The sequence below is a fragment of the Miscanthus floridulus genome, chromosome 1 (assembly GCF_019320115.1).
Source record: "Miscanthus floridulus cultivar M001 chromosome 1, ASM1932011v1, whole genome shotgun sequence".
Lineage (NCBI taxonomy): Eukaryota > Viridiplantae > Streptophyta > Magnoliopsida > Poales > Poaceae > Miscanthus > Miscanthus floridulus.
In genome coordinates this window covers 15,912,855-15,926,564 of record NC_089580.1, presented here as the reverse complement: position 1 = coordinate 15,926,564, position 13,710 = coordinate 15,912,855, and the positions used below count along the sequence as shown (strand labels likewise).

At 40.6% G+C, this 13,710-nt stretch overlaps 2 protein-coding genes across 3 annotated transcripts; one reads left to right on the top strand and one right to left on the bottom strand.

The window, feature by feature from the left end:
* Positions 1 to 524: 524 nt before the first annotated feature.
* LOC136474181 (pescadillo homolog) lies at positions 525 to 7,322 on the bottom strand. Its single transcript, XM_066471781.1, has 14 exons — positions 7,224 to 7,322; positions 7,041 to 7,126; positions 6,650 to 6,778; positions 5,349 to 5,468; positions 5,136 to 5,261; positions 4,673 to 4,757; positions 4,368 to 4,478; positions 3,702 to 3,795; positions 3,245 to 3,570; positions 3,024 to 3,131; positions 2,223 to 2,344; positions 1,577 to 1,787; positions 1,247 to 1,471; positions 525 to 888 (listed from the first exon to the last, which is right to left on the bottom strand). The coding sequence occupies exons 1-14, from the start codon at positions 7,245 to 7,247 to the stop codon at positions 796 to 798; spliced, it is 1,860 nt and encodes a 619-aa protein (XP_066327878.1). The 5' UTR covers positions 7,248 to 7,322; the 3' UTR covers positions 525 to 795.
* A 2,401-nt stretch (positions 7,323 to 9,723) lies between these two features.
* Positions 9,724 to 13,223, top strand: LOC136474172 (uncharacterized). Of its 2 annotated transcripts, none has more exons than XM_066471764.1 (15): positions 9,724 to 9,930; positions 10,067 to 10,175; positions 10,288 to 10,352; positions 10,470 to 10,508; positions 10,591 to 10,687; positions 10,796 to 10,892; positions 11,002 to 11,068; positions 11,158 to 11,234; positions 11,468 to 11,546; positions 11,713 to 11,792; positions 11,871 to 11,955; positions 12,065 to 12,133; positions 12,216 to 12,283; positions 12,367 to 12,415; positions 12,619 to 13,223. In XM_066471764.1, exons 1-15 carry the CDS (start codon positions 9,724 to 9,726, stop codon positions 13,000 to 13,002), a joined length of 1,572 nt encoding a protein of 523 aa, XP_066327861.1. In that variant the 3' UTR covers positions 13,003 to 13,223. The 2 variants fall into 2 exon arrangements, with proteins under 2 accessions (XP_066327861.1, XP_066327869.1); XM_066471772.1 differs by having other exon boundaries at positions 9,792 to 9,930; positions 11,674 to 11,792.
* The last annotated feature ends 487 nt before the right edge of the window (positions 13,224 to 13,710 follow it).

The following is a 13,710-nucleotide window of genomic DNA, read 5'->3' as shown; positions in this document are numbered from 1 at the left end:
CGGCTCGTCGTATGTTCTCTGAACTTTGGTGGCGCCCAATAATTCATCCTACGCCTAAATGTCATGGCTCGTCATTTTCTTTGAGCAATCATGGCTCGTCATTTTCTGAGCAATCATGGCTCGTCATATGTTCTCTGAACTTCGGTTGCGACCAGTAATTCATCTACGCCTACAAACTCATGCAAGCATATGCGGAATGGCCTGCCAAGTGCCAACCAGTCCAGTGCGAGCGTAAAACAAGTAGACCCTGCCAATTTACATTCCTTGCTTGTTCTCCTGTGAATCTTAGACGCATTCTAGAAACTGTACTAACTGTTCTAACCAGATGGCTCTGGAAAACTTTGAATGGGACAATTTTTGCCCCATCTCTATACTTTGTATTTAAGCTTTGAATGTAATTTACCTTTTCAAAAAAAAAAGTAGACCCTGCCAACGAGAAAAACTTTGTACATAGAAAACGACAATTGATTCTTGTACCTTTTCTATATAAAAAAAGACAAGCAATATATCCAGGCTAAACAAAATTAACGACTCTAAATGCTTAGTACATAGAAGATCAAAACTTTTCTATTCAAGTTTCCTGGTACACAATAATAAAGACAGATCAAAACTTTTCTATTCAGGTTTCCTGGTACATATTCCTTGAGATCATCTTCAGCATACATAGGAGATATCAAAAGACAACCACTCATCACGGGGACTTGGCACGCAGACGAGCTGATCATGGCAACATTTCTACTAGAGATGCCACACCAATGCGATGAAGATTTATGTGGCGCTGGCAAACTCTGAGCATCAGTGCCGCTTCTTGGAAGAAGCACTAGAATCCGTGTTCTTTTTTCTCTTCTTAAGTAGCTCAATTTTCTCTTTTTTCTTTTCTTTGCCCATCTGTGTTCACAAAGAAACAGGATAGTCGTAAAAACCATCCAAAAGAGATGTTAATAATAATTTGAGATAATAGAGAAAGGCAATCAGAAGCAAGACAAATCAAAGACTACGAATCTATGATAGAACTGTCAACTAATTATTGCAAAAATGCATGTGAAGGTAGATATTATCAAAGAGGGAACTATCAAGTCAACAAGAAAAGCTTTTACTAGTATCAATCTAAGTCATGCACTATACTAGAACCTTTTTTAACAGGAACGGAAGTTATTTCTATAGAGAGCATTATCAGGACTTGTAACCATATTCACATTAAAAACCAGTAGTGCATACAGGCATACAGCAAAAGAAGTACACATACCTTCATAGCTTTATAAAGGCCTCTCTGCCTGCGAGACATGAGAGCAGTACCAATGTCATCATCATCCTTCTCCTCTTGTTTACTGGCATCCTCCTCGCGATCTGACTGAGTATCATCTTTGGCATCTGGTGATTTATCTCCTTCCTTATTTGACAGACTAGAGAAAGCAACACCATCAATTTCCATCTTCAGTTCATCATGGTATTGCTTCTCTAGCATCTCCAACTAGGGAAAAAGAAAAGACATGCCAAGATCATTACACGAAATGCATTCAATACAAGAAAAACAGAAGCATTGAAAACCACTTAAACTGAAAGAAACACTACCCACCTTCCTCTTCTTTTCAGCAGCTTCGTTAGATTCTGTTCGATCCATCATTGCTGCTACCAATGAATTGTCTAGATCTTCATCACCAATACCTGGAAGAGGCAAGACCTCATTGCGTGCAGCAGCTTGCAGCCTCTTTATTGTCTCTGCATACTCAGGAATGTAGCCCTCTGCATCATTGTCCACAAAAGGAGACAAATGTGGTGGAGGTACTCTGCAACATGGAAAAAAATTGTCATATACTTGCCTACGAATTATTACTTTTCTTTATTATTGCACAATATAATTCATGGTCTTCTCGTCAGCAGCGAAAAATTAACACAATATTGTAGCTGGCAGCAACATGTGGTATAGTTGTAGCAGTACCAAGAAATTAGTAGCAGCGCTAGCAACTAGTAAGTAATAGGCTAGGCATACAGCTAAAAAGTTCTATCAGTAGCAAATGGAGAGCAACTGGAAATCTAGGCATCTGGCACCAAAAGAATGCAGGACTTGGCAAATTTGTAATCATGTCTCATGCATCATATTAAATATTCATTGTCCCTAAACAGATTCTACAGCATAAGCAGTTACAATTTAGCATATCTGACAGAATCCACATATGGTGCAATGGTAAAGTCGCAGTTATCACAATCCCCATGTGACATACCTTCCAACAAGATAACCTTCTGTCGGCAATATGATACGAGCGTTTACACAATCAAAGACCCACTGTGGTTGAACATACTCCCTGGAGAGGAAAACATGGCTTTGTGTCGGCCTATCAACAATCTGCATTATAACAGAAGTTGTAGGTTAAGTAAATTGAGATGCAACTCAAAGAAACCTAACAAACAAACAAACATAAAACAACCTTCTATCATAAATTAATAAAAGAATAGTGTGGAAAAAAAAGAAACTCAAAGTAGACGTACGAAACGGTTGTAACAGACAACAGATATTATACTAGGGCAAACACGTGATAGTGTATTGGCTTAGAAGGGGTAACACCATCACTGATGATCCCCGCCCCACATGTCAGTCAGTCAGTCTTAGCGCAGGCAATGAGTGCAGTATTGTCACTGTGAATCATGTATCTGTTCAAAGGCGTATCATGGACTCTTCAAAATAAAAAGTTATATAGTGTGAGGATGTGATATCATACTCCTATTTTTTATTACAATATGGGATACTAGCAAGCATAAAAAAAAACTTCCATGGACCATTTGATTTTACTTCACTTGTGCACTTTTCATTGATCACCTTTTATGTTTATGAATTACGAGATATGATGGTACCGAGTGTAACCTGAACAGTTAGTCACATACAAAAATTGTATTGTAGTAATTATTGCCCCTAGTATGACATTTCTGTCGTGGTACTTTGGCATCTTACTTTAGAGATGGTACATCAACGTCCCCGTCTATATAGTTAAACTTTGGTGTAATATATTATTGAGGATGCAATCAACCTGGTGAGTGGTATCTTCATCTTCTTCTTTAAACGGAGCTCCTTCTCCTTCCCATGAAACAGTCCCTCCAAACGCTGGGATAATAAATAATAGGGACTCCCTAGGCACCTGAAAGTGCATATAAAGGATTAAAAACATTTGAAAGATATTCAAATCAGAAAAATCAATTGATCTGCAACCCCAAATTTGGCTTGCAGTAATGACAAATTCCAATAACCTACCTCCCGACTCAAGTAGAACTTTAAGTTCTTAAATAAACCTTTACATTCTTTAGTATCGTCATCATCTGCATCATCAGCAGTCGATTCTTCTACAAGATTCATCAGTGCACCAGGTTCATTAGTTGGGAGCTGATGTTGAAGCTGTGCTAATCTGAGCTCAGATTCATCTGCTTTTGAGCTTGCTTTATTCTTCACATCCTTGTCTTCCTCAATTACTCCATCAGCTTTAGTCTTCTCGTCCTTATCCTCCATAACTTCGTCAGATTGTGAATTCCCAATCATTCTTCTGGAACCAGCAGACATGTATCTGCACAATGCATATAGCTCTGGCACCACGCAACATGATATCAGAAAAGGAGTCCGCATAAAACTAGAGAACAGAGAAAAATAATATGGCAGTGTATACATCCAAGAAAATGGACAGAGGCGATTAATAATAATAAGCACCAGAACATACCAGCAGCTAAAGCTTCCAGACGTGGATCCAGAATAGGAGGATAATTTACATTTATTGAATGATAGAGCTTGAAGTTCACAAATCCTAGAAGAGTCTGCAGGCACAACAAGCTCAGTCAAAAGGTTGAAACAAACACCAGAAATAGCACTGTTGAACTTTCTAAGGGAGCATTCATGAAAATGTCAACATGTATGGTGTCAATAGCCAACTATTGAAACTATGCTCATGGAAAAGGGAGTTATAGATAACAACAAAAAACCATGTAATACCGGTATATAGCTTCTAAAACACCACATTAGTTATTGGACGTCATAATATGATATCTTGATTGACAATGAATTGCTCAGCGACCCTACAATGGAAATGCAAGCACTACAATATCATCACTGTGTCTTGATCAAGAACCTACAGGATTCTCAGCCCTTTGCAAATTAGCATTCCATGATTACGGGTTAGAACGACCAAAGGCGGCTTATGCACCAAGGAAAACCACAGCACCGTTTTGTCTATAACAAGCCCATCTTTGATGAAAAACAAGACAAATAACCAATAATCGGAAATCAGATAAAATATACTACCATATCATTAGTCTTGGCCTGAAATTTATTGACAGTTGCACAAAACATGAAACACACAAGAACTAAGGAGCGGTCCATATTTGTTTACCTCATAGAATTCTAGAAAAGAGAGCATCACATTGAAATCAACATCATCGGTTAATACTTGCTGAAGAGCATGAGGAGTTAGCCAGGTTATCTTTTGTCCTTGAACTTCAGCCTGCATTACGTGGCATAATCATGAATTTTGACCATCACGTATGCAAAGACAGATAAAAGAATCATGGGATGTGGCATGGAGGGCAAAAAAAAGTTGGAGCAGTGGCACTGAAGTCCACCGAACTTTTTCAGTGGCTCACAAGGAATTGCAATCTTTTATAATGGCTCACAAGGAATTCCCCCATACATAATTACCTGGTAATATATGCCCTTCACGGAAATAAATGTCTTTCTCAGGGAATGAGTTCGGGATATGTATGCTTGCCATTCATGGCTTAACCTATACAAACAAAACATTTCAAAGCACATAAGATTTGAAATGACTTCATCATATGAGAAGAAAATAATAAATATCCTCTATATAAAAAGAAATGATGAAAGCACACGCTTTTACATTTATAAAATTGTGATTTTACTTTGGATGTGACTTGGTGAGGACCACAAACATCCACAGATTACATGCAAGTTTGAAGGTTACCATGTAGGATATTAGAGAAACCTATAGAATTTTTGTGATAAGCCAAAATTCCAGGCAAGATATAGCTGTACACATAGTGACAACAAAAATAGGTATTCAGAGCAAAATTACCTAGTGCACTTGAAAAGGACATGAGTCTCAGGCCAAGAAAAAGACATGGTAATTTTAAATAAAGCATACCTGCGGCAGTTATGGATTCGTTTGACTTCAACACGTTCACCATCAACAGCAGGTAATGCCGCAAACAGATGCACCATTGTAAGGCAGTCATCCAAGTCACGAAGAGCGTCAACAAATGTTGGATACCTGTTCGATAAAGAAAAGAACAGTTAATGCTGCATAGAGAGAGTACTTGATGAACTCATGGATAATCATGTTTAGTTCGCTTGATACCTTTCAAGGACAAGCCTATCAAGCTTGTAAGTTGGTGGCCGATTCAACAGCCTGTCTGCGAGATCCCTGTTTTTCTTAGCAACAGCCTTTTTAACCTTCCTTCGATGAACCTTAATCTCCCTGAATTAAATGAAATAAGAATACCATTAAGGAATTAAGCACATTAAACAATGTAATAGGAATTATTCCTCAGGAAAAAATGTAGCATTCTTAGGGCTTGTTTGTTTGAGCTGCAGCTTTTGGGCTTTTGGCTCAAAAGCTGGTTTTCTGATTTTTGGTTTCTAGCTGTTCGCTTTTTGCTATTAGCTTTTGTAATAATTTTTTAGCTTCTCAGCACACCAAAAGCCAGAAAAGCTCCTCAAAGCGTGCTTTTCAGCTTTCAGTTCATTTCCTTGGAAGCCAGCTTTCCATCTTTTCAAAAGCCAGCTCAAGAGCTAGGCTGTTTGTCTCAGCTTCTGGCTATTGGCTGGGCTAAGCCAGCAAAAAGCTGAAACAAACAGGCCCTTAGCATGATCTTGTTCATATACTCTATTCGCTCCTAGAGAAAACAAATTCAGCCAAGTAACTAAGACACCACTAGTTCGTCTCACAATAATCCAGTAAGATATTCATCACCGACAAACAAGGAGCCAAGAGGCTACCACTCTTAGGGCCAGTAAGAAGCAGAAGCTGAAACAAACAGCATGCTTCTGGAGCTTCTTTTGTGGATTCCGATATGATGTAATGGTTAGCGCTAGTGATATTCCATATGTTGTACACTACATCATACAGAATTTTAATCCAAAATCAGCTTTTCCAAAGTCAAAATCCAGAATAGCTTTTTAAAAAATTACAGGCCCTTACAAATATACCAAAATTGTAGCATTATGTACAAGAGTCCACGATGCACAGCTAATGGCCTTTGTTGCCCACACTAAGTTTGTTTCATTCTTTCAATTGAAAATACAAATTTTCACCCCACATGGCAGAAAAGGGGAAATAGACTAATGCACACAAAAAAGATGTTCTTGATTCATAAAACCAAATAAATTAAGGCTATGGTTAACTAGCATGAATAAGTGGCTGTTCAGATCAAGCTATTCAGTGTTAAAAGAACAAAAATCCAAACAATCCCTAATACCGTTCCATTACTTAACACACATAAAATCACTTTTCAAGCTGAACATACATATACAAAGGTATTCATGGAATATTATAATATTCCCCAGGCACTATATAGAGCAATAAGGAATTAGAGTGACTCCCTCTGTAGCCTCCCTGAACTGAGGAATGTGGCACAAATATTTGGTATGAAAAGCTACCTGAACTTCTCGATCAAAGGGTCATGAGCAAGGAATGCAATATCCTTCGTGTGGTAGTAGGTCTTGTGGTTCCCTTCCACCTTCTTCTTTGGCTGCCGCGGAAAGACACCCTTTAGAATGCATAGCTTCCTGCAATAAATAGGAAAATGTCAAAAAAAAAAAAATGGAGTTCAAGGATTCGAACTAACACGAGCCATGTAGAAGACAGTAGCTACATAAAGGACACAACAAATAGTAGTAATTAAGCTCGATGGACAAAATAACTGCAAAAAATCCCAGTTATAGCTTATACGGTTGGCATCAGCATCCCACGAGCTTATTCAAGATAGTACGCCGTCTAGATGACGGCTCGCCGGCAATAAACAGTGGTAATCGGGAGATAGTGACGAACCTGAAGATTGCGAGGCTAACTTGCAGGTAGTTAACCGCCTTGGTCCTCGTGATGTACTTTGCCGCATTCCCCTCCTTCTTCTTACCCTAAGACATGGCAAGAACAACACGTCAGAGACCACGGCACGTCATGAAGAGAAGGTCCTTCGAGAGACAGGGAGGACCAGGGCGATGAGACGATTACCGCAGGGCGGTAGTGCTTCGGCATGGCGGCGGCGGCGGAGGTCGCTCCCCGCGCCGGGAAAGGGAGGGGAAAAGAGAGGAGGAGATGGGTTTTAGGGTTTTGGTTTATATACCGGCGGGCGGAGGCTTTGGCACTTGGGCTGAAGAAGTGAAGATGTCGGCCTGCCCAAGCGTCTGCTTGCAAAGTTTTCCCTTTTTTTGGAAAAAAATAATATATTCTGTCTTGACCAAATAATCAAATGAAAGTGGCAAACGCCAAACGGTGCATGCAAAATTAAGCCCGAACAAATTATTTACGTCGAATACATCGGGGTGATATTGAAATTTTTTATTTATTACGTTATACTTATTTGTTTATGAGTTTAGTTTAAAGTTTATATGTTTGCAAAACAGTATACTACTCCATCCGTCAAAAAAAACATAATTCTAGCTACGAAGTTGGACGAGGGAGTATGCCATATGATTATGAGAAAGTATCAACTTTGGTCTTAACACGCATATATGTATGGTTAATGTTTATGAATATGTATCGACTATATATATTAACAAATGTTTTTTTATACACCCAGGATTTTTTTTCGATGTTACGTTGGTCTTTGGTTTATTGTGGAGCTTAGTTAAATTTGGTGGTATGTATGCCTTTTTATCGAGAACATGCATGATCTGTGTTCTTGCCATTTTCATGAGATAGTCCATCAACCTTAACATATACCTTTTAAATTGAGTAAAGCCCACTGCGAACCTCAAACTTGTTCGGTTGTATCATCTACGTTCCTAAACTCGCAAGTCACTCATTTGGGTTCTCTCAAACTTGTTCTAATGTGTCATCTCGATCCCTAAACTTGTAAATTGTCTGTTTAGATCCTCAAACTTATTCTGTCATGTCACGTCGATCCCTAAACTTGCAAATCACCTATTCAAAACTCCAGTCTCTGCTCGGGTCTCACAACTAGTCTAAACGGGTCTATACCACCACCCTACCTGAGCAAGCCCCTATAGCCGAGCGATGTCATGGCCGCACTGATCCCAACTATGATATGTGAGTCTAGGGACCGAGATGAAAACTCCTTAAGTTTGAGGATTTAAACAAACAACTTGCGAGTTTAGGGATCGAGATGACACAACCGAACAAGTTTAAGGCGATAAACGAGAAATTTGCGTGTTCAAAAGGCTGAGATGACACTTTACTCTTTTTTAAATCGAGAACCAAGTGATAGTTACCGAAGGTTGTTGCACCCCTTGCCCGTTAACGATCAAACTATAGTTTTGACTCATTTCTATTTGTAGGCAGCATAGTCGATGGCGACAGTGATGGAAGTGGAAAAAAAATTAAAATCCATCTCATGAGATTTTTTCCGATGTTTCCCATGTCTTAGGGTAAAAATAAATAAAAATGGTAGCCACAAATATGAAAAAAATGAGAAAATGGAAACATTTTGGGTCCTTAACGATTTTTGGTTTTCCTTTATTTCCACAACTATCATTGGGCATTTGAATCTCCCATAGGGCCGATGCCATATTTATCTCATAAAAAACATATCTGATTTCTTCACGAGGGAAAATGTGGAACTGTTACGGTCTATTTGGTTTGGCGATTGAATTCATCCGGCATCAGGTGAACTTGTCAAAAAGCAGAATGAGTCAGTCTAGCACTTTTCATGGAATGACGTGTTTGTTGGTTCCTCACGATCACTTAGAATTAACTCTCCGTGGAAGCACTCGGCTATGAACGGTGTGATTCCACGCTGCAAACCAAACAGTATTGTTAGCTTCGCTTCTAGGTTCAAATCATTCTGAATTGCCTCGTTCTGTAAACCAAACATGCTCTAAATTACATGGGGTTTTCTAGTTGCTTCTTATCATTTGCATACAATGATATCTCTTGTGACTTTTTAATTTTATTACGATCTACGTACTATCTAAAACTTCTGTATGATGTACTAGAGATAGATTGGACGGTTGGACGTGCATACACCATAAGAAAAGGTTTGCATGCACGTGTTTCACAAAGATATTTTTAACCACCCTCATAAACTTTCTATACTTCTCTCTATAGTGGGAGGGTTATTTTCTTGAGAAACCTTGCAAATTTTGATCGTAGCGGCCCATCATTGACCACGCTCAATGGGCCAGATCCACACCAAGCCCGCAAAGACCGGTCTTTTGCAAGTTTTCAGAATCTTGTCCCGAACGGAACGAAACCCGCGGTGCCCCGCCAGCTCAAGAGAGCTCAAGAGCCTTGAGCGTCCTGGGCCCACCTGCCAGTGAGGCATCGCCCACGAAATCCAGCAGCGAAAGAACCAGCGCGGCAGCAGCTCCCGCGGCTTCTTTTTTTCGCGGCGCGCGATTACGAAAAAGCTCTTCCCGCCGGCGCGCCCCTCGCGCGGAGCGGGGCAGAATCCTTCCTCCATTAAACCCCTCGCGCTCAATGCCTGCCCGCCATTTCCTTTCCCTCTCTCCGTCTGCGCCTCTGCCCATCTCTCTCTTTCTCTCTGACTCTCATGGCGACGCGGCGGCGCCTGTCTCCGACTTTCTTCGGCGGTCTACGGGCCCGGGAGCTCGGCGGCTCCAGTGGCTGCTCCCGAGCCATGGCGGGGCTCCCGTACCTCGCTGACCTGTCCTCCGACCCCGGCGGCCGCGGCGGTGGGGTCATAGCCGTCGACCACTCCGGCGACGCCGCCATCCCCTTCGCCATCTCCTTCGGCAAGGTTCGGAGCCTGGGATCTGATTTTTTTTTTGAAACAAGGGATCTCATTCGTCTCGCGTGCTTTTGCAAAGTCAAATCTTCTTTCTAGCTGCGATTTGCGAGTACCAATATTTTGATGAATTGCCTCATCGGTCCAGACTGCACAGACCTGTAACCTCCTGGCGGTCGCCGACGAAGACGGGTACGTTGGCCTCTACGACACCCGCTGGCGCCTCCCTTCCGCATCCTCGTCACTAGAGAAATCAGGTTGGTTGGAAACCTACCCTTTTCCCCCGATTTGATCCAAGATTTGAGTGTTCTCGACCTTACAGTGGGTCGTGCGATCCGTTCTGTTCCATTCTGACGTCGTCCTTTGCAGCTGAAACGAGGGTGTCGGACTGGGTTGCTCACAACAATGCAATCTTTGACGTGTGCTGGATCAAGGTAAATTCCCTTGCACTGTTTGGAATAGTCCAACGAAAGAGCCGATCCTCAGGTTAAAAGTTCAGCGATACGCGTACCTTTCTGACGGAGTTTCCATCTTGCGTGTTACTAATGTAGGAGGGATCCCAAATGCTGACTGCATCGGGCGATCAAACTGTAAGTCGCAACAGGATCACGTCATTTCATTGAACTAATTCCTTGTCTTCTGCAAAATCTCATTATGATCGTTCTGCATCAGGTCAAAATATGGAGTGTAGGAAACAGGAAATGCATTGGTGTCTTGTCAGGGCATACCGGGAGCGTGAAGTCGCTGTCTTGCCATTCTTCAAATTCTGGTTAGTAATGTATTTCCTGAATGGCTGAAGCCTTTCAGTTTATTTTTGTGTATTTAATCCTCAAAGGTTGGCCACAAACTCCTGTTAAGTAGTTTATTTTCTTTGCAGAGCTCATTGTTTCCGGTTCAAGGGATGGTTCATTTGCTCTTTGGGATTTAAGATGTGACCCTACATCTCCAAACAGCCATGGTGAAACGTGCCTCACGTATGTTGTCCTATTGCTAGTAAATGTTCTCTTTCAACTACAAATTTTAAGTGATCATAAATGTTTGTAGCGACAATACAAATTCATTGAAAGTTCTGCTACATGTTAGGTCATCTGCTGTTGTCAGAGCAGCCCACAGTCCCATACAGAGGAACCGGACCCGGTCTCGAGCAAAGGTATTAAATCGGCATGATATGGCTTTTGCTTATGATGATCTCATGTCCTCTTATGCTTATGTTGGTTTGCTGAAATTGGTGACATTTAGGCGGCTTCAACAAGTATCACATCAGTTCTTTATCTGAAAGATGATGTTTCCATTGCTACTTCAGGAGCTGCAGACAAGTAAGCTGCTCTTTCATTTTATTCTGCTTTTTAATTTTTACCAACCTTCACAGTTTTTGTATGGTTTGTATAGTTTTATTAATTGTGATATTATTGTGAACACAATGCACTTACCTGATGATGAGTTAGCCTCATGCCATCTACTCATTCTGTTTCTTAAAAAATCCAGTTTTGTAGAATAATTTTCATATATCTTGAAATACTAATATTGTACCTTTTTAAATGTATGCCAGTGTTGTGAAGATATGGGATACACGGAACCTGAAAGTGCCGGTCTCCAACAAAAACTCTCAAGCAGGGGCCCAGCCTTTGGTAAACATCTCTATCCACTAAAGAATGTTAAAACTAGTAGTACAAAAAGCAATAGAATCGTGTATTTCAGAGTATAAACATGTATGCCAATTTGAATCAATATTTACAGTGTGCTGTGTTTTCCTAGCTCAATCTGAACAAACTTACTGGTCCTTCGTTTCTGAAGGAGGGGGTGAAACATGGCATCTCTTGCCTGTCTCAAGATTCGTACGGTGCATACATTGCTGCATCATGTATGGATAACAGGTAAAATTCAGACCTTGCCATCAGACACTAAATAGTTTTCATGCCATTGGTAAATACTGATTTGACTATGCATTTCAGAATCTATTTGTACAGTGTTCTCCATATGAACAAGGGTCCCATAAAGGTTTACACTGGCAGCAAAATTGAGTCTTTCTTTGTCAAGGTCAGTGAGTGGCCATCTGGGGTTGACTTCCTTTAAATTTCCAAAAGAGCTGCTTATGTTTAGTTTGATCAATATATGTTCTGAAACACCTAAACTTTGTATCATGCAGTCTGCTATCAGTCCTGATGGAACTCACATCCTTGGTGGATCAAGTGATGGAAATGTATACCTGTGGCAGGTACTTGTCGCAGATCCGTTGCCTGCTTTCTTACACTATACATCATTATAATATTTACATCCATGCTTGTCCATTGATATAGGTGGATCAACCTGAAAGTGCTCCTATAGTTTTGAAAGGCCATGAAGGCGAAGCAACTTCAGTTGACTGGTACGATCTACAAACATAAATATTTCTGTGAAACCCTTACTGATAACCAAATCCTCATGCTTCAATATGAATTTATATTTCAGGTGTGCGTCAGAGGTTGGAAAGATAGCAACATCTTCTGATGATTCTACGGTAAGTCTACTTGGTTTGGTTATGCCTGAAATTTTTTCTTGACACATACTAAAGATGGCTCCATTTGTTCAATATATAATATGTGTTTGTGACAGTCTGTTGTAGACAAGAGCATCTACAATTTGTGAGCAAAGCAATGCATAGCAGAGTATGAAATGAATCAGAATTCGGAACATGTGACAATTCTGTATTCTGTGTATCAGGTACGTGTGTGGAGTACCAAGAAAATGGAATGCACAAATGTAAGCTCACCAACAGTGATTCGTAAGCGGATAACTGCACCAAACACTGAGTACCGAAGGTCCAGTAGCCATGAGCATGCTACTACATCAAGAGATGCAGTTGCCTGCACTAGTGGTGATGGTGAATTGCAAAGCGGTTGCCACTCTCCCCTTCAACCCAGAGCACTGGACTTCGGCACTCCTGAATCGACAAAGAAGAGGGCCTTCACATTGTTCCAGGAGGAGGCCTTTGATGCAAGGAAAAGCCCGGAAGCTCAGATGAACAGTCCCTCTTCTGTTCTGAGCCCGCCGCCATCATTGAAACGGAGAACGATTCGGGACTACTTTGCCAGTGCTGCATCTTGAATCTTGATAAATAGCTGGTCCCCAGAATTCTTAGTGGCCCTGACCCATGAAGACTAGGGCTCTCTTTAACTTATGGTGAAACAGCTGCAAATTTTGGGAAATTCTTCTGTAGGTCTAGTTGTGGTCAAGCTCATTATTGATCATTTGGAAATGCGGTTGTACATAATTTAGTATTACAGAACCACCCTCCTTTTTACTTTGTAATAATGTTTTTTCAACTGAGCTCGGTCTGACAGAATTGAAGAAATATTTCAGTCAATCTCTAAATTCAAAGGGCATTTTCAGTTAAAGCACAGAGCACTGTGCTTTGAACTCTGGATCTGCATGAGGGCATATGCCAAAATGCATACCAGCTGTTTGTTGTCTGTCAATGTGAAACAGAGAAGGCCGAAACTGATGAAGATTGAGCAGCTTAAATCTACGGCCAACCATTCATAAACTATATATGATATTTTTATAACATTGTAGAATAAACAATTAAGCTCTTGCATTTACATTCTTGCAATAGCTATTGCAAAAGTGTCCATTGGGAAATTATTCATTCAGGTTTGTTTGGATCATGGGAACAATACTGTTCCTGCGTTTTTCCTGTTAAATTCTTGTGAAATTCCTACGTTTTATACAGACCAGCGATATAGTCGTTGGAAACACTGTCATTGCAATATTGAAGTATTGCTTGGCACCACCATTTAGAAATTAGCCGTTTGA